Source organism: Phaethon aethereus (assembly GCF_964289735.1).
Source record: "Phaethon aethereus genome assembly, chromosome: 28".
Lineage (NCBI taxonomy): Eukaryota > Metazoa > Chordata > Aves > Phaethontiformes > Phaethontidae > Phaethon > Phaethon aethereus.
In genome coordinates, this window is record NC_138604.1 from 2004677 (window position 1) to 2023165 (window position 18489).

The 18489-nt window shown below is 66.3% G+C and overlaps 1 protein-coding gene across 2 annotated transcripts in view; it reads right to left on the reverse strand.

The window, feature by feature from the left end:
- Positions 1 to 6674: 6674 nt before the first annotated feature.
- KIRREL1 (kirre like nephrin family adhesion molecule 1) overlaps positions 6675 to 18489 on the reverse strand; it is a gene marked incomplete at both ends in the record, with an annotated part of 21067 nt that continues 9252 nt past the window's right edge. The window contains 14 exons of one of the 2 annotated variants that reach the window (XM_082011494.1): positions 6675 to 7145; positions 7321 to 7398; positions 7511 to 7650; positions 7782 to 7889; positions 8053 to 8251; positions 8344 to 8444; positions 8583 to 8709; positions 8795 to 8922; positions 9013 to 9161; positions 9312 to 9417; positions 10196 to 10346; positions 10457 to 10614; positions 12075 to 12224; positions 13269 to 13418. In XM_082011494.1, coding sequence (XP_081867620.1) covers positions 6675 to 7145; positions 7321 to 7398; positions 7511 to 7650; positions 7782 to 7889; positions 8053 to 8251; positions 8344 to 8444; positions 8583 to 8709; positions 8795 to 8922; positions 9013 to 9161; positions 9312 to 9417; positions 10196 to 10346; positions 10457 to 10614; positions 12075 to 12224; positions 13269 to 13418 — 2216 coding nt within the window. Of the gene's footprint in view, positions 7146 to 7320; positions 7399 to 7510; positions 7651 to 7781; positions 7890 to 8052; positions 8252 to 8343; positions 8445 to 8582; positions 8710 to 8794; positions 8923 to 9012; positions 9162 to 9311; positions 9418 to 10195; positions 10347 to 10456; positions 10615 to 12074; positions 12225 to 13268; positions 13703 to 18489 lie in introns of those variants that run through there. The other variant, XM_082011493.1, reaches the window with a different exon arrangement.

Here is an 18489-nt window from a genome sequence, read left to right on the forward strand (position 1 = left end):
GCAGCTGCCGTTAGGTGGGCGAGGAGCAGCGAGCGCCCACGTGCCGTGCCGGTAGAAGAGCAGGGCCCCGGCATGAGGCTGACACCGAGCCCTGGGCGGGCGGGGGGCAGGGACCGCGCTCTTTCACAGCCAGGAAAACCACATAATTTGCTGAGAACTCAGCTTGACATGACCATAAATCGTCACTGCACACACAGAGGGAGAGGGGCACGGGGGCGAATCCTCCTTGAAGGACTTGATCCTCCACCAGCGCCGGGTGCAGTTTAATCTGAGCCCCCAGTGTCACCTCGCTCCAGGGCCCCGATCTCCAGCGCTGTCTCGTTGAACATCTCCAGCTGGTCCTTGAACCAGTCATTGGAATTTGGGCACTTGAAATCTCTGGGGCCGAACTCTGCCACTTGAGTGGTGGCACCGGTGTGGTACAAAAAACTCCACTCAACCTCATTCACTGTCTTGTTGGGGGGCAGAGCTGGGGGGAGCAGCACAGACCCCCCCAGGATGCCATTCACCTGCCGGGGCTGTGCCCAGGCTTGGGGTAATGGAGCATCAGAAAAACAGGGTGCAGAAGAGAAGTTAAGGGAGGTCCCAGAAGCCCCCATCTTTCAGGCAGCCACATTCAGGCCACCCAGCATCATCTCACAGACGCTGCATGCCAGGCAGCGGTGCCGGCAGCTGCCAGACTCCGCTCCCCACCGGCTCAGCTGGCAGGCAAGGAGCAGGAGCAGTGCCCGGCCAGGCTGCACCCCTTGTTTCAGCTCCCAAAATGGGTGTGAAAGTGTCACCGCCGCACATTTTCCTCACCCAGCCCACGGTCATCTCTCTCCCTGCAGGCAACAACCCGAGGACCGAGGGGTTCGGGTGTTTCCCCGCTGCTCCCAGTAAACGGGATCTCTGGGATGGAGAAGGATGCGCTCGTGTGGCCTTCCAGCAGAGGGAAGTGTGGCCTCAGGAAAGGACCCAGTGACAGTCACAGCTACTCACCCGCTGCAGACAGAAAACATGTAATTTTATAGGGATATGTGGGTCCCATGGGGCTGCACCAGCCCAGGGCCTTGCTTTCAGCCCCCATTCCGTGGGGTACTCCGCTGCAGCCACCCCATTACCACCCTGCCCCAGCGCAGCGGCGGGATCTTGCCCTGCATGCCTGGGACTCGCCCCGAATCACAAGAAGGAACCCAGGGCCAGCATGGTGCTGAGGGGGCACTGACGCCTCAGCAAGCCACCACCAGCTCCCCTTTCCCTCGAGCACACACTGGTGACCAAAAAAACACCATTTAAAACCAGGAGGGACTCAGCAGGTAACATAGATCAGGGGTGCCCGTGCCGCCTGCAGCCGCACAGAGCTCAACCTGCCAGCGTTGGGGCTGAGTCCCGATTTTGATCCTCTGCAAGAGGCAGAAGCAGCCAAACTCACGAATAGTTAAGACCCTTTTGCTCCTCAGAAAAAAAAGAGTTGCAACACAGTTAAAGCACCAAGGGCTGCTGTGAGGAACTCTTGCGCGCAGCAAGTGCCCCCGCCATGAAAGCTCATGTTGTGAAATAGGCCACTGCTCCAGAAACGGCTGCTGGAGGGGGCTGAGAACGCAGGGAGAAGAGAAATACAGTGTTTTATTATTTATCACCAACAGTTAAGGACAGATTCGCTCTTATGGAGTGCTCCCTCCTGGGGCCAGGCCAGCAGTAACACTATTTAGCACTTTGCAAGTAGCATCTTCCCCGGGAGGGCCCCAGAGCACTCGGCAAACCCCAACCCGTCCCTTCCTCCCTCTGCTCCCATGACTCTGGGCACAGGCCTGGCTGCTGCAGGCGGCTCTTGGGCTCTGCCTCGCCCTCCAGGGTGCTCTCGCCAGGGATGAGTGGCACCGCTCTGGGAGGAGACTCCCATGCTGCTCGGGGACCAGTGTGGTGGGGTTCAGCCAAGGGCAGAGGCCTGCGGGAGTACATGTGGGTGAGGCTGCAGATGGAGGGGGACACGCTGCCCACCTCAGCCAGCTCTGGCTGCTGCTCCCCAGCCAGGGAGCAGAACAGGGTTAAGGGGATAACAGACACCCGCTCCCCCCCGCCCCCCCCAAGGCCTCCAGTGCCCCCCAGCCTTGGGCCCCCCAGTCCTGGGCCTCCCAGAGCCCCCGGGCTCAGGCCCCCGCCCTGGCCCCTCAACACTCCCCAGACTTAGGCCCACCAGAGCCCCAAGGCCCGGGCCGCAGCGCCCCTCAAGCCCTACCAAGGGCCCCTCCACCCCCACCCCCCAGGCTCCCGGGGAGGCTGCAGCACTGCTGCCAGGCCCCAACCGGCGCCCCCCGCTCCGCCCGGGCCTGGCTGGCGCCGGGCGATGACGCACGAAGCGACCCCGCGATCGCACAAGCCCCGCCCCGCGCCTCGTTCTCACCTGGCAGCAGCACCACTCAAATCTCGCGGCCTTCCCGAGGCTATAAATAGCCCCGCTGTGGGGCGGAGCCCTTAGTGCCCGCCCGGGCCGGTGGGCGGTTGGGAGGGGGGCAGAGTGCGGCGGGGCGGGCCCGGGGCTGCTCGGGGTACCAGAGCGGTTGTCCTGAAGGTACAAGGCCGAGGCCTGTGAGGGTTGATGGCTGTGAGGGCCGAGGACTGGTCACTGAGGCCTGCTCCCGAGGCCTGTGAGGGCCGAGGCCTAGCGCTGAGGCCTGCCCCCGAGGCCTGTGAGGGCCGAGGCCTGGCACTGCGGCCTGCCCCCGAGGCTTGTGAGGGCCGAGGCCTGGCGCTGAGGCCTGGCGCTGAGGCCTGTGAGGGCCGAGGCCCGGCACTGAGGCCTGCCCCCGAGGCCTGTGAGGGTTGAGGCCTGTGAGGGCTGAGGCCTGTGAGGGCTGAGGCCTGGTGCCAAGGTGGGGGTTTCAGGCCCCCTCTCCACTGCACTCACAGTAGTCATCCTGCCCAGGGGGCTGTAGTGTTGGGCTGTCCCATGGTCACTGCCCTCGGGGTTTGCCCCTGGGGCTGACCCAGCCCCTGCGAAAGCCATGGGCGGGCAGGGAAGCTGAGGACTGCAGGCAGCACCTGCCTGTCGCCTGCCTGTAACCTCTGTGCTGGGGGGGGCAGCTGCCGATACCGAGCTGGGGTACTGTCATTAACCCTCACTTTTCCATCCTTCTGCCACGCAGAAAAATTCAAGGAACTTAACCCTCCCTCTGTCTTTTTTTTTTTTCCCTCCAAGAACCTGTGATTTATTAGGAACAAAATCAAATTATATTTTATCACCAGCCTGGGTAACAGAGGGCTGAAAGATTAAATTCCAGCATGACAGCCGGCAGTGAGGGAAGGGACGGGAATCGTATCTCTATTTGTTTACAGCATGTTATTACTGGGTGCTGGGCTCTGAGAGACAAATTACAGTTTTCTTGAGGGACTTCTTATTTAATTTTTTTTTTCTTTTTTAACCTGCTGCAGCTGTCAGGGTGACTCGGAGTTAAATCACGGCTGTCTGTACCCCTCTGGTAAACAAGCTCCAGGCTGCGGGTTGTGTTTTGGAGCAAATCCTGGCACCTGAGAGTGAGGGTCTCACCTGCACCCCCAAACTTTGGCAGAGACCCTCTCCTCCCGCTTGCCGCCCTCCTCTCTGTCACATCGAGGGGAGAACGGGCGCGTGGGGATGGAATTGAAATAAAATCATGCGGCTCACCCCAAATTCCGCCTCCCCACCCCGCTCTCCCTGAAGGCTGCGGCCTCGGCGAGCCCACGAGGGAAGGGAAAGCAGGAGGAAGAACAAGGCGAGAGATCTCTGTGCTGCTGTGAGGAGGCAGCGAGCCTGCTGCCGTCCTGGGGAATAAATTAGAATATGTCTTGGGAATAAATTAGCTGGATGGCGAGGAGGGGAGCTCTGTTTCCTGGGGAATGGAGGCTGCCTCTTCAGCAAGGTAGAGACACCTCCGGGGCTTGGATTTCGGAGCTGAGCCGATCTCTTTGAAGCTGCCTTGGCTTGGTTCGCACAGCGGCGTTCCGAGTTAGCTGGAGAAACAACTTCACGTCTCTTCCCTTCCTCCGTGTCCATCCATCCATCTCTCCGTGCTTCCATCCGCCCGCTCCTCGCTCCAGCAAAAGCCATTAAGAATGACAAAGCACCTTTTTTTTTGTTTTAAAGATGGGTCCCGGGAGCAGCAGGCAAATTGCTTGGTTCATGCATAATAAACCAGGCGTGGAAACACACCAAGTAATAGGCTACGTTTGTAGGGAAACAAAATCGTTAAACCCCGTTTGCAGGGTTTTCTGGAGAAAAAAAAGAGAAAATAGAGCCAGGCTGGGTGCGGAGGAGCTGGCAGACCTCCCCTGCCTCTCCTGGCGTCGCCTCCAGCTAAAAGCTTCAGCGAAATAGGCCAGCGGAGCCCGGGGCGCATCCCGCCGCCCCGTGTCAGCGCTGTGGGGCTGGGAGCCGGTGCGAACGGCGCCTGCGGTTCAGGTGTTGCCCCGTGAAGGAGCTCGTTCCTCCCTGGGGCTGCTGTAGCACCCACGTCCCCAACCCCGCTGGCCGTGCCACCACCGGGCCCCCCCGCCCTGAGACCTTGCTCCCACAGACAAAGATGACCTGCAACTCCTTTTTTAACATTTATATTTATATATATATATAAAAAAATTAAATATATATAATATATCGTGTTTAAGACTAAAAATATAGTACATAATATTTAAAAAAAATGGAAAATGAAAAATAAAAAATGGGAGGTTGGGGCACGGGGGGGGGATATCACAGATACGTGTCTCTAGGGATCTAAAACAGCCTGTGCTAAGGAAGGGACCCACTCACCCGGTGCCGGGGGGCTCGCCCGTGGCCTGGCGGGGCCCCGTTCCCATCCCGGGGGAGTTTTAAATTAAAGCTTCGGCTTCGATTCACGGCACCCGGGGATGGCTGGGGCGGGATGCCCGTCCCGCGCTGCCGCGGTGGCTATTGCTATTGACGTGGGGTGCAGCACCTTCGGGGGAGCCCCCTGAAATGGGGCTGTCCCCGGGGGGGCGTGGAGGAGGGTGTCAGGGGGTGAGGGTTAAATCAGGCACCATTGCAAGAAATGGCACACGGTCCTGCAGTCAGAGGCTCAGGCTGGGCGCGGGCTCAGCACCTTCCAGGGTTGGGCCCATCCTGACAGTACCTTTTGGGGGGGTTGAGGGGGGCAGGAGGGGGCAGGGGACCCCCCCCATGCTGCGTCGGCAGCACGGGTCTGCCAGCCTCTTCCCAAACCCTCCTGGCAGCCCCCAAAATCGTACCTGCCCGTGACAGAGCTGGGTTCAGCCCGCCGGGGTCCGGCTCCCTCGGCAGCGGGGAGCGAGGTGCGCTCGGTGGGACGGGGACCGCAAAGCGTGTCCCCCCCCCCCGGGACAGACCCCCGCGGGGTGGGCGCATGTGGGGAGGAGTTTCGTACCGAATCCCGGGGGACCGCAGGGACAGCGATATGACCGGGAAGGGCTCCCCAGCCAAAACCCACCCCGCGCCTCCACCCTCCCTCCAGAACTCATCGCACCCTGGCAACATGCCCGTCCCCCCGGGGGCGAGCGGGCGGCCAGGCGACCGTTATCGCTGCAGGCAGCGAAATCGGGGTCCCCATCGCCCCAACCGCCCAGTGCCTCCCAGTCCCTGGAGCTGGGGGACCGGCCGAGCTCCCGCTCCCCGCTCCCGGCTGGTTTGGTTTGCCAAAGCTCAAAACATTCGCCAAACCCTCGGGGCCGGGGCGGCAGCGTGCAAGGGATGGGGCTGCGGAGTGGTGACGCTTGCTGGTGGCTGGGAGGGTGCTTACACCCCTTATATACACCTTTCTATACATTCATAAGAGGGACCCCCCGCACCCCCACGCCGGTGGCGGTGGTGGGACGGAGCCGGCCGGTCCGACAAGGTGTTGCTCTGGGTCAGGCTGACGACAGCGGGATGGAAACCCACCGCTGCCTGTCCCACAGGTACGAGTGTGCGTATAGCGGGGACACACGGACGCCGGGGGTCTGCTGCTCTGAACTCGCCGGTCCCGATCCCCTGGGACCCCCGGGGCACCCCCTGCTTGCGGCTCCGAGGGTGGGCACGGGGGCTGTCAGCAGGTGGGACGGATGGGGAAGGGGGAAGCCGTCCCCGAGTGGGGGCTCTCCCCGAAGTCAAGGCACAGGGCATGGGAAGGGGCTGGGACGGGGCTTTTTTGGGTGAGAACAGTCACCGGGCCTTGCATATATGTATGTACATACAGACACGTATATACACACATATAGCAGCTCCCTGCTCCCTCGCACGGGGGTCTGGGTGGGATGAGGAGGTTGCTGGGGACAGCTCATGTGCAGCCCCTCGCAGAGGGGGGAGAGGCGGGTGCTGGCTCGGGGGTGCTGGGGACCCGTCGGGGAAGGAACCGGCCCCGACAGCCGCGTGGACCCGCACGCACCCGCTGAGGCTGGGTGGGATGGCTGGGATGGGGTGGGCACGGCGGGGAGGATGCGCCCAACCCTCTCCCTCCTCCGGGAAGGTACCGAAAAGAAAGAACCAAATGAGTGGAAGCTCGAAGAGACTCGGGGCACGTCCCCGCCGCCAGCAAACCCCGGGGAGGGGGGTGACACGGCACGTGGAGTCCAGCCGCCGGAGGAGAAGCCGGGCAGGAGGGTCAGGATGTGCCCCTGAATATCAGGGGACAGTCGTGAGGTACCTGTGGACCCCCGCTGCCTGCGCTGCCTGCCAGCCCCTGCCCGCCCTAGACGTGCGTCTGCATCCGCTGCTGGAAGCGCTGCCCGTAGTCCGAGTGCTGGGAGGTGTAGGAGAAGCGGGTGGCACTGGCGTACTTGCCCATGGGGTCGTAGGCGTCGTAGGGTGCCCGGTCCAGGCTGGGGGGCTGGCCGTACCCCAGGCGGTAGGTGGCATAACCGGCGCCGGCCGGGAAGGCGGCGTGACCCCCGTAGTTTTCGTAGGAGAGCTGGCTCGCCGTCTCGCCGCCTGCCGTGCCGGGAGGGGGTCCGGGGCCCGGCGCCGCCTCGGCGTTGTAGTCGGACGCGGGGCCGCGGCTGTAGGTGTTGAGCTGAGCGTAGCCGCTGGAGTGGGAGAGGCGGGAGGGCGGGCGGGTGTCGTAGCGTGCCGGGCCGGGGTTGCGGTAGTCGGCGTAGAGGACGGTGCGGGAGGACGGGCGGTCCTCGTGGGCGCGGACGTTGTAGTAGCCGTTGGTGGGGTCCTGCGAGGAGAGGGGGCCGGTGGGGGGATGCGCTGAGCCCGGCGGGGACCGGGCTCCGTGGGGAGAGGACCCACAAGTCCCCGGTCCCTTTCTCGTCCGCCAAGCATCCCGCAGCCACCCAACCCGGGACCTGCCCCTCTTCTACACCCCAGGCACCCCAGCACCGTCACCGGACCTTGAGCTCGTACTCCTCGCGGGTGTCGATGGTGTCGCAGCGAAGGTCCTGCTTCAAGTCCACGTCGTCCTTGAACGACTGCAGGAGAGGAGGGGGAGAGACGAGCTCCTTCCTCCCTGCTCCCATCCATCCTGACGCAGGGCGGGGAAGGATGCTGCGGGGTGACCCCCCGGCGTGGGGTGTCCCTTACCGAGTAGATGGCCTTCATGACGCGGGTGGCCGTGGAGACGCTGGCTGTGTCCTCCTCGCGATCCGCGTGCAGCGTCAGGGGCTCCCTGTTCACCGTCTCCACCTTGATGTCCAGCTTGCGTAGGGTGACGTCCTTGCGGCCTGGGGACACGCGGGACCCGGGATGGAGGCAGTATCCTCCCCCCTCCGCCCTCGTGGGTGGCACCCCCGCTGTGGGTAGCACCCACGGTCCCCTCTGCCCTGGCTGCAGACCCTCCTTGCCCCCCGCTCACTTCCTTTCCGGCGCCGATAGAGGAAGCAGGCGAGCGCCACGAGGAAGCCGATGACGAGGATGCTGGCCCCAATGGTGGCACCGGCGATGATGCCCACGGGCAAGACCTCTACAGGAGACGGGGACACGTTAGCTGGGGATGGGGGCACTGCCGGGACGTGGCCGTGGCAGGAGGGCACCAGCCCTCGCCGAAGCCCTGTCGCCTGCCAAGGCCCGAGACCTAGCCGGGCTCCCCGGCGCGCCAGCCGGCCGCGGTGCCGTGCCGGTGCTACCTTTCTCCTCCAGCTGGATGATGGCGGTCCCCGGCCCGAAGCTGTTCCAGGCCGTGCAGTTGTAGCGCGTCTGGAAGTCGGCGTCCATGACGTTGTTGATGGTGAGGGTGGAGAGGACCCCGCTGCCCGTGTTAGTCCGCTCCACCGTGTACCGCTCCAGCGTCCCTGCCTCCAAAATGTTCTCCTTCCAGGCCCACGCCTGGCCCCGCCGGGGTTGGGGAGAGGGGGCTGCGTCAGCACCTGCAGCTCGGCGTCATCCCCAGCACCCCCCGGCCCCCCCAGGGCACTCACGATGCGGTCTGGGGGCGGCGTGCTGCCGATGAAACACTCCACCTTGCCGCGGTCCCCGCGCACCGCGTACTGCACGGCCTCGCTCGAGATGATGGGGGGTCCTGTGGGAGGCAAGGGGGGGCTTGACCGAAACCCCGGATGGGGTGGGGGGGGACATGCCGCGCCACAGCCACCGCAGATCTTGGGCATCGCAACCGCATCTGTCTCCGCGACCAGGGTCTGGCACGGGGGGTGCTCACCGTTGACGAAGAGGGTGACCTCGCGCTCGCCCACGCCGATGCGGGGGACGATGGCTTTGCAGACGTACTGCCCCGCGTCGGCTTGCGTGACGGACTTCAGATACAGCTGGTTGCTGTTGCTCAGGACCTGGGTGCAAGTGCCATGGGGGCATCAGGGAGGGGGCACGAGACCCCCTGGACCACCCAGCCTCAGCTCAGCCGCCGAACCCTACCATGTTGGACTCCTTTTTGGTCCAGGTGAGGGTAAGCGGTGGGTTGCCGGACCACACGCACGTCAGCGTCACGTCGGAGCCGATGTCCGTGATGGTGGGTTTGGGGTCCACCACGATCCGAGGGGCAACTGGAGAGCGGGGGGAGAGGGTGAGGAGCGGAGCCAGGGAGGGGCTGGCGGCAGCCTGGGGGCGTTGGGGGGGTGGGCTGCCCCACTCACAGTGCACGTCCACCAGCGTGCTGACGTTGGTGCTGCCGATGTCGTTGTGCACCTCGCAGGAGACGGGCTCCGTGAAGAAGGTGTAATCCACCTGCGTGTCGTACTTGTTCTCCTTGGCGTCCTCGATGATCACCCCTCCCTTGGCCCACCTTGGGGGGGGCAGAGACCCGAGGCGGGAGCATTCAGGGGGTGCGCAGGACCCCCACGGCCCCATTTGACACGCCCCTGGTCCCCACAGGATGCTGAGGCCAAGCCAGGAGGTTGGGGAGGGACCTCCTGGGGTCCCACGGGACCCTCACCTGTAGCCTTTGATCTCGGGGTTGGCGGTCGCCATGCAGGTGAACACGACCCTCTCGCCCTCCTGCACCGTCTGGGGCTGGATGGACAGGGTGACGGTCGGGGGATCTGCGGGAGGGGGGACGGAGCCGTCACGGGCGCTGGCAGGGGGTCAGCGGGGCAGAGGGTGCGGGGACGAAGCGAGAATCCCCCTGCCCAGCGGTGCCGCGGCTGCCTGCATCGCCCCGTCCCCACGCTGCCACCCAGGGCACGGCCGGCGGCGCGGGAGATCCCGCAAGCGCTGATGCTCGGTGTGGGCACCCAGCATCCCTGCCTGGTGTGGGTGCTCACCGTGGGCACCCAGCATCCCTGCCTGCCGTGGGTGCCCACTGTGAGTGCCCTGCATCCCTTCCCAGTGTGGGCACCCAGCATCCCTGCCCGCCGTGGGTGCCCACTGTGGGTGCCCTGCATCCCTTCCTGGTGTGGGCACCCAGCATCCCTGACTGGCATGGGTGCCCACTGTGGGTGCCCTGCATCCCTTCCTGGTGTGGGCACCCAGCATCCCTGCCCAGCGTGGGTGCTCACCGTGGGCGCCCTGCATCCCTGCCTGGCATGGGTGCCGGCGGTGGGTGCCAGGAGCCTTCCCGCAGCAGCCACTGGAGGTCGGTGTTCACCACCAAGTCCCAGCCCGGCCTCCCGCCTCCAGCCTGGCACCGGCTGGGTGGCACTGGGTGAATCCCCCCCGTGGGTACAGCCCCTCTGCAGGGACCCCGCTCCAACCGCGGGGCTGGGGTCCCCCGGGCACCCCACCACGCCCCGAGAACTCGTCTCCGGCTCCCTGCCCCAGCTACACCCCCCTGCCACCGGCACGCAGGGATCGTCCCCTCCGCCCCCGGCGCCGACTCACGGTGAACGTTGAGCTTGACGGAGGTCTCCTTGCCTGCCGGGATGGCATCGTTGGTGCTGCGGCAGGAGAACACCCGCCCGATGTCGAGGTCGGTTGGGTTGATGGCGAGCTGGCTGGTGGTTGTCTCCCGCTTGCCGTCGGCCAAAACCTCCTGCAAGGGAGAGGGGACAGTCCCTGTTGGCTCCCAGCACCGCGCCGGCGACGCCGAGGCATGGCGCAGGGTGGAGGGGACGGACGCGGGATGCCGGCGCGTCCCCGTACCGTGCTGGTGATGGCTCCGTCCTGCTGGAGCCCATCCCGGTACCAGACGATGGTGGCCGCCGGCTTGGCGCTGCGTGCCCGGCAGGTCAGGTTGTACGGCGTCCCCGCGCGCAGCAGGATCTCGGGGGCTCCGTCGATGGTGGGGTCCTCGGGGGGGACTGCAGAGGGGAGAGGGGACGCAGGGTAGGTGCTGGCTGCCTGGAGCCAGGGCTCCTGCCCGCAGCCCCGGGCACAGGCAGACCCCGCTCCACACCACGTGATGCTGAAAAATTGATGCCGCTTTGATAAAGGGAGAGTGATTAAGGGCGGCGAAGGCAGACCTCCCCGCTGCCTGCACCTGCAGGCAGCATTTGACAGCGGAGCGCCGGCCGGACCAGTGCCGCCTGGGTATTAATCCCCTTTTTGATCAGGAGCCAAAGCCGTTACTGATTTATTAGGGCTCGGTTCTCGGGGGAGGCAAAAACGCCGTTTGGCCTTGGGGAGGAAACCCTGTGCCGGCAGAAGCCGGGGCAGGAGGCACGAGCCGGGCGCGGTGGCCTGGCCTGGGGCGTCCCCAGCACGGGGGGCTTGGAGAGGGGGGCTCGGGGGGGCGGAGGGTCGTGCCACGCGTGTGGAGATGGATGTGCCTCAGCTGTTTGCGAGCGGCCCCGGGGAGCTGGCGGTAACAATGGAAATGGGGACCGGTGGCTGCGGCGGGCTGCGGCGGTAGGACGGGCAGAGGCGGTTCTAGGACGGGCAGAGAGGGAGGGTCCCCCCTGTCTGGGACCCCCATACCCACAGCAGGCTCCTCTGCACAGGGACCCCCATGCCCGGGGACCCTCCCTGCCTGGGGACCTCCCTGTCAGGGGACACCCATGCCCTGGTACCCCCCTGCCCAGGGACCCCCTTGCCTTGGGGCCCCCCCTGCGCTGCCCCAGCTGAGCCCCACGCGGGGCAGGGGATGCAGGGGGACCCCGCTGAGCTTGGCAAGGAAAGGAGGAGACCCTGGGTCCCCCCAGCCTTGGCAGTGCCACCCCGAAGACCCTGGGGCAGGGCACTTGCCACTGGCTCACAGCCCCCCAGGGCAAGCACGGCCCCTTCGGGCTGGGGGTCCCCCGGGACCGTCCCTGCCCGGGGGGGCAGGGGGATGCTCCCACGGCTGCGGCACGGGGAGAGCCACGCTGCTCAGTACCCCAGCCACATCTCGCGCGCCTTTTATCTCCCGTCTTTCTAATGGGAATTTCAATGCCAGGGGAAGGAGGAGAAAGAGGGGGGAAAAAAAATTAAGAAAAGCAAGAAATCCGCCCCAAAACCCCATTCATGCAACATTTCCGCTGCGGCTCCGGCATCTTCTTGCCTTTTTTTTTTTTTACAAGACACAAAAGTCAGGGAAATCAAAGTTACTGCACTCGTAGGTCCCGTAACTCAGCCACGGCGTGAATATAGATTAAGGCATTAAAGATAATGACACATCCAGGCTGCCGGAGGGAAGGGGGAGCGCGGCGGCGCAGGCAGCGACAGCCTTTCCCGCCCCTGCGAGCAGCCGCGCTGCCTGCAGTGACTCGGGGGACGCGGGGCGCGGTGGGGGACGGGGGATGCGGTAGGGGACTCGGGGTACGGCGGGGGGCTGGCTCCTTACTCAGCACGGTGAGCTTGGCCCGGCGGGACCGCAGCGCGGCCTCGGTGGCCTGGCACTCGTACACGGCGTCATCGGAGAGCTCGGCGTCGGTGATCTCCAGGTTGTACTGGCCAGAGTCGGCCGTGCCCACGATGCGGTAGCGCGGCCAGGCTGTGGGGACAGCACGGGGGGATCAGCACGGAGGGGACGGGGTTCACCCAAATTCTCCAGGGACCCTTTTTCAGGGAGGAGAGGCCGGAGCGGCGGGGAACTCCCTGTTCATGGAAAAGCAGCTCCTGCCCGTTTGGGTACGGGCTGGGCAGAGCCGGGGGGCTGCCAGCTTGCAGGCAGGTCTCTGCCTGCACCTGCTGCCAGCCCCAGTGGGGACATGGGCAGCCAGCGGGGACCTGGTACACATGGGATCCCTGGCGCATGTGGGATCCCTGGCGCATGTGGGATCCCTGGTGCATGCGGGATCCCTGGCGCACACGGGATCCCTGGCGCACATGGGATCCCTGGTGCATGCGGGATCCCTGGCGCACGTGGGATCCCTGGCGCACGTGGGATCCCTGGCACATATGGGATTCCTGGCACACGTGGGATCCCTGGCACACGTGGGATCCCTGGCGCACGTGGGATCCCTGGCGCATGTGGGATGCTCAGTGCATGCAGGGACCCTGGTGTGCGCAGGGACCTCAGTGCATGCGGTGACCCCGGTGTGCACGGTGACCCTGGTGCATGCAAGGACCCCGGTGTATGCAGGGACCCCGGTGTGCGTGGTGACCCCGGTGTGCGCAGGGACCTCAGTGCACACAGGGACCCCGGTGTGTGCAGGGACCCTGGTGCATGCGGTGACCCCGGTGCGCGTGGTAACCCCGGTGTGTGCAGGGACCCCGGTGCGCGTGGTGACCGTGGTGTGTGCAGGGACCCTGGTGCATGCGGTGACCCTGGTGCACGCAGGGACCCCGGTGCGCGCAGGGACCCCAGTGCGCACAGGAAGGAGCAGAGCGTGGGCACCCAGCCCCAACTGGTGCTTCACTGCTGGGGCACGTGGCACGGGCCCCGCAGCAGCCGGGAACGCTGCACAGGGAGCTGGGAAACGGGGCGGAGGGAAGCGGTGCCACAAGAGACGCAATGCCCGAGAGCCTCCCGCGCGGTGACAGCCCCTGCCCCGCGCGGTGACGTCCCCAGAGCCGCCCGCCGCCCCGCAGGTACCTTTGAGCCCCTGCCCCATCCCCAGGGCGAGGCCGTCTTTGGTCCATTGCACGATCCCGGAGTAATTGAGCACCACGCAGGAGAGGACGATCCTCTGGCCGGCCACCACCGTCTGGTCCTCCGGCTCCTCCACGAACCGCGTCTGCGCCACTGGGGACAGAGGAGGGGGATCGGCCAGGGCTTGGGGCGTCCCGCACGCCGGCGGCTCTGCCGGCAGCACCCGGTGCTCCGTCATGCCGGGCTCCGCTGCGCCCCTGAGCCCCCGCCCCGCGCAGCGGCCGGGATTGATCTCGGTGCCCCGGCACAGCGCCCGTCACGTGGCCAGTGGGATCGACCAGGACGCGGTGGTGGGGAGACGCGTGGGCTGTGCCAGCGTGGCCATGCCTGACACACGCGTGTGCTGCCGGCCCCGGGGCAGAGGATGGGGACCAGGATCCCGGCAGGGCAGCGGGGAGAGGGGCATCGTGGCGGAGGAGCCGCCTCTCCCCCGGTGGTTCCCCCCCGCTTAAAGCCGTTTTTTCTAAAATATTCAAATTATTTCCGCCACGGTGTGGGAGAGGGGGAGGCAGAAATCCTTCTGGGGATGAGCGAGCTCCGGATAACGAAGCCGCTAAGTCCCCAGCATGGCCCCCGCCTGCGTGGCCCGGCTGGGCCTGGCACAACGACGGCTGTGCCGCTCGCGGGGTGCCCCGTGCGCTCGCCACGGCCGAGCCGGGCACAGCCACAGCCTGGGCACCCCAACCCGCTCGGGTTTGTCCCCAGCTTGTGCTGCGTCGCCCGAGAGCCGGGGGCTCGGGGCTCCCTCCTGCCTTTGATCCTGCAAACAAAGCCCCCGACGGCTCCCGAAATCCCTGCGCCGCGTCCCGGGCTGCCGCCTCCCTTCCCGGCAGCCTCCGCTCTCGTGCCGGCCCTGGGGATGCCGCGGTGCCGAGGTGCAGCCGGGCTGCCTGTCCCCGCCAAGGGGGACGGGACACGCAGGCGCTTGGCACCCTCCTCGCCGTGCCCGGTGCAGGGAACCGATCCGCCACCGTCGCCCCGGAGCCTGCCCGCGGGTCCTGGCACGGGGTGGGGTACGGCAATCTGCCGGGGCTTGAGCTGGAGAGACCCCACAACCCACGCGTGGCATCCCCAGGTGCCAGGCTGTGCCCACAGGTACACCGAAAGAGTCAGCATCAGGTGGCCCCAAAACCCCGGGATGGGACACCCCAGGACCCTAGAATCGCTGGGACATGGCACCCAGGATCCCTGGGACAGGGCACCCCAGGACCCTGGAATCGCTGGGACATGGCACCCAGGATCCCCGGGATGGGGCACCCCAGGACCCTGGAATCGCTGGGACATGGCACCCAGGATCCCCGGGATGGGGCACCCCAGGACCCTGGAATCGCTGGGACATGGCACCCAGGCTCCCCGGGACGGGGCACCCCAGGACCCTGGAATCGCTGGGACATGGCACCCAGGATCCCCGGGACGGGGCACCCCAGGACCCTGGAATCGCTGGAACATGGCACCCAGGATCCCGAGGATGGGGCACCCCAGGATCTCCTGGGACATGGCACCTCAGAATCCCTGGGATGGGGCACCCCAGGACCCTGGAATCGCTGGGACATGGCACCCAGGCTCCCCGGGACGGGGCACCCCAGGACCCTGGAATCGCTGGGACATGGCACCCAGGATCCCCGGGACGGGGCACCCCAGGACCCTGGAATCGCTGGAACATGGCACCCAGGATCCCGAGGATGGGGCACCCCAGGATCTCCTGGGACATGGCACCTCAGAATCTCCAGGATGGGGCACCCAGGGGTCCCTGGGATAAGACACCCCTGGATCAGGCACCCCAGGATCCCCGTGACGGGGCACCCCGGCACACCAGGGTGCAGCAAACAGGCCTCGCAGCACCGCCGGCCGTGCACCGGGGACCCGCAGCCCGCAGCGGTGACTCGGGGACAGTCACTGCTCCTGGCCACCCTGGGGTGTCCCCGTGCCACCGCCCCGGCCCCCCCGGCCCACGCCTGCCAGCCCCGTGGCGCTCCGGGAGGGGAGACGGAGCAGGGAGGGAGGGAGACAAGGGGAAGGAGGGAGTGGGGGAAGGAGGGAGGGATGGAGCAGGAATGGGGGGGCCGAGGGGAGGGGGAAATAAAAAGCAGAGCGGAGATCAAAGAGGAAGGTGCCTGGAGAGAGGTGGGCGTGCGGGAAGATCAGAGCCGGGGAAGGGGGAGCGGGAGAGGTGGGAGGCGGCGCAGGCAGCGGCGGCGGCCTGCCGGGCGGCACGGGGGCACCCGCAGTGGCTGGCCCCCGGCTGGCCCGGCACAGCGCAGGTGATGTTTTCGGCAGTGACCGGCTGCCTGCTCTGGATGCTCTGCCCTCCTCCGGTCGTGCCAGCATCCCCGGTGCCCGGGATGCCGCCCCAGCCCAGCCCCGGCTCCGGCAAACTCCGACTCGGCTGCTCATCCCGGCTGCGGCGGGTATTTAGGCTGTCAGCTCCCCGGGCGGCAGCTCCCTCTTCCCGGGCAGGACGAGGGCACCGCCGCAGCGGGGACACCCCTGGTACCCACCAGTGCCCACCCGGCGTGGCGGGGATGCAACCGCCACCGGCCCCCCACGCCCCTCACCACGCGGTTACCATTAACACCCATTTCGGGACCCTCCTGCGCCCCAGCGCCCGACGCGGCGGTTCCCCGGGGCAGGGACGGATGGGTGCCGGTGCCACCCGCCCCGTGCCAGCCGTGGCGGTGGGTCACCAGCGGCTGCTTGCGGTGGTTGTCAGAGCGCGGGAGCCGTCAGCGCGCGACGCACGCCGGCTCGCCGCCGGCTCCTGCCGCCTTCCCTTTCCCTCCCCTCCTCGAAGGAGCTTTGCCGGGCACCCCAAAGGACTGGGACGGGGGGACTCGAACGTCTCCCCCCATCAAACCACCCCCTGCGCTGCCCGTCCCGCCGGGCGAAGGGCTGTTTAGTCTGGAGGAGGGCGATACGGGGCCGGCGGGCGCGGGGGAGGCTGCGCGCCGAGCGATTGCCGCGGCGCGGCGCGCGCTGAAAGTCTTTCCGTGTCGCGGGGCCTTGACATTATGCCGAGGAGACGGGCGGCTTCCCAAAAGGCTGGAGGCTGAAAAGGCGAAGATGGGGAGCCCCCCTCGCCGCTGTGCCCCCCCCCCCGTGACGCGGGGATCGCGGCACAGCGGCCCCGGGCTGCGAGCGCGCGTGCACACGCGCGCGTGCACGGCTGCCCACGGGCGCGTGCACGGGAACACGCCTGCGTGCACGGGAACGCGGGCAGAGGTGGGCGTGCAGGGTCCCTGCAGGGCTCCCCCGCGCCCCCCACGGGCCCGCGCGTGGCCCCCCGGGGCGTGGGGCAGGCCGGCGAGGCGCAGGGACCCGGCGGGGCCGGGGAGCCCCGCTCCTGGCCCTGTCTCCCTCTATTTATCAAATGAAGGGCTGATTAAGCCCTGGGGCTGGGGCTCCAATCTCCCTCTCTCTCCTCTCGCTATTAAACTCAGGGTTCAAAGAAAAGCTTTTTATTCGCGCTGACAGCTTTCAGATGGAGCTAAATCTCTCCACGCTACAGCTTTTTTTTTTTTTTTTATTATTTTATCTCTCTCCCTCCTCCCCTTCCTCTTCTCGCTGCTTTTAAATTTAAGCCTTTCCCCTTTTCCTCTTCCCAAGTTGTTCGCTTCTATTTATATTGAAAAAGAAAAAAAAAAAAAAGATGGGGAGGGTTAAAAAAAACCCCTCCACTGGTTTTATTCTGCGGGAGAGAAAAGAGGATTTGGCTTCCTTGTGGCCCTGCCCGGCAGAGCGGAAAGGGAGAGATGGGAGAGGAGCGCAGGATGAGACCGCGGCTGGATGCTGCGGCCGCGCCGCGGCTCCCGTCCCCGTCCCCCCTCCGCTGTCGCCGCGCTGTCACGGCCCCGGCGCCCCGAGCTGCTCGTCACCCGGTGCGAGGCAACGGTACGGAAAAAAAGCGCAAGCGCTGCGGCCGACCCTGAAATAACCCGACGGGCGCCGGCGATGGAGGGGACCCCGCGGACCCCTCGCCTGCCACCGGCTGCGTGGGGAAACTGAGGCACGGAAGGGGGCTGAGCTCAGTCCCGGCCGGCGGCGCTGCGGCCCGCTGACGGATCCCACCGGGGATGCAGCCCCCACGGGGTCCCATCCTGCCGGGTGCTGGCAGAGCAGTGCCGTGCCTTGCCGGGGGGATGTGCCGGCACTGAGACGTGATCGGCCCTGGCACGTCCCCGCGCTCCCCCCGGCATCGGGGGCTATTTTAGGCTCCGGCAATTTGGGTCTTTCAGCTAAACCCACCCACGTCTCGGGGCAGGGACACGGGTGGCTGGGGGGCGCAGCCGCGAGGCCGGTGACCCCCCACCCTGCGTGTCCCTGGGGGGCCCGGGGTGGCAGCGGGGCCCCATCCTGACCCCACGGACGGGGACGGGGCTCCGGTGAGGTTTCCCGGAGAGGCCGCGGGTCCTCGCTTTGGGGATGCCCCCAACCATCTCCTGCAGCATCCCCCGGTCACCGCTGGCCCCGGCAGGACCGGGACCCAACGGGCGGCCGCCCGCCCCGGCAGCGCGCTCGCCCGCAGCTCCCAGCCAGTAAATTGCTATTTGCTAGAGCGGGTCCCCGATGCCATCAACAATTTATGAGCCTCCTTCGCCGCGATTACCCCGGCACGACAGCGCTGGCCGGGAACGGGCCGAGCCGTGCGCTCTGAAAGCGGCTTGGCAGGAGAAGCCGCTTCCGCTCCTTGTTCGAAGTCACTCAATGCCCTCTTCTATTTTCTTCTCTTTCCTCCTGGCTTTTTAACACTAACGTGGCTGGATGGTGGGTGGCAAAGCCGGAGCGGCTCCGGGGAGATGACCCTGGGATGGTGATGCCAGAGGTACCGGCAGCCGGGGAGCCATCCCGGTGCTGGTCGCACCATTTGGGGGTCAAAGCTCCCACCCCCGGCTTCGTTATCACCCCCCGGCGCATCCTCGACCCCGTTTGACCAAAATCTCTCTCCTATAATCCTGCTCTGATTGACATTAATTGAATATTACTATCCTTTAATTCCTCATTAATTGAATCCTGCAGCCGCCTCTCCGTGATGTGCGGGGAGCCGGCGGCACCCGCGCCGTGCCAGCATCCTCTGCGGCCGGTTGTCCCCGTCCCCGTCCCCATCCCTGCCGTGCCAGCATCCTCCGCGGCCGCTTGTCCCCGTCCCTGTCCCCGTCCCGGCCGCCTC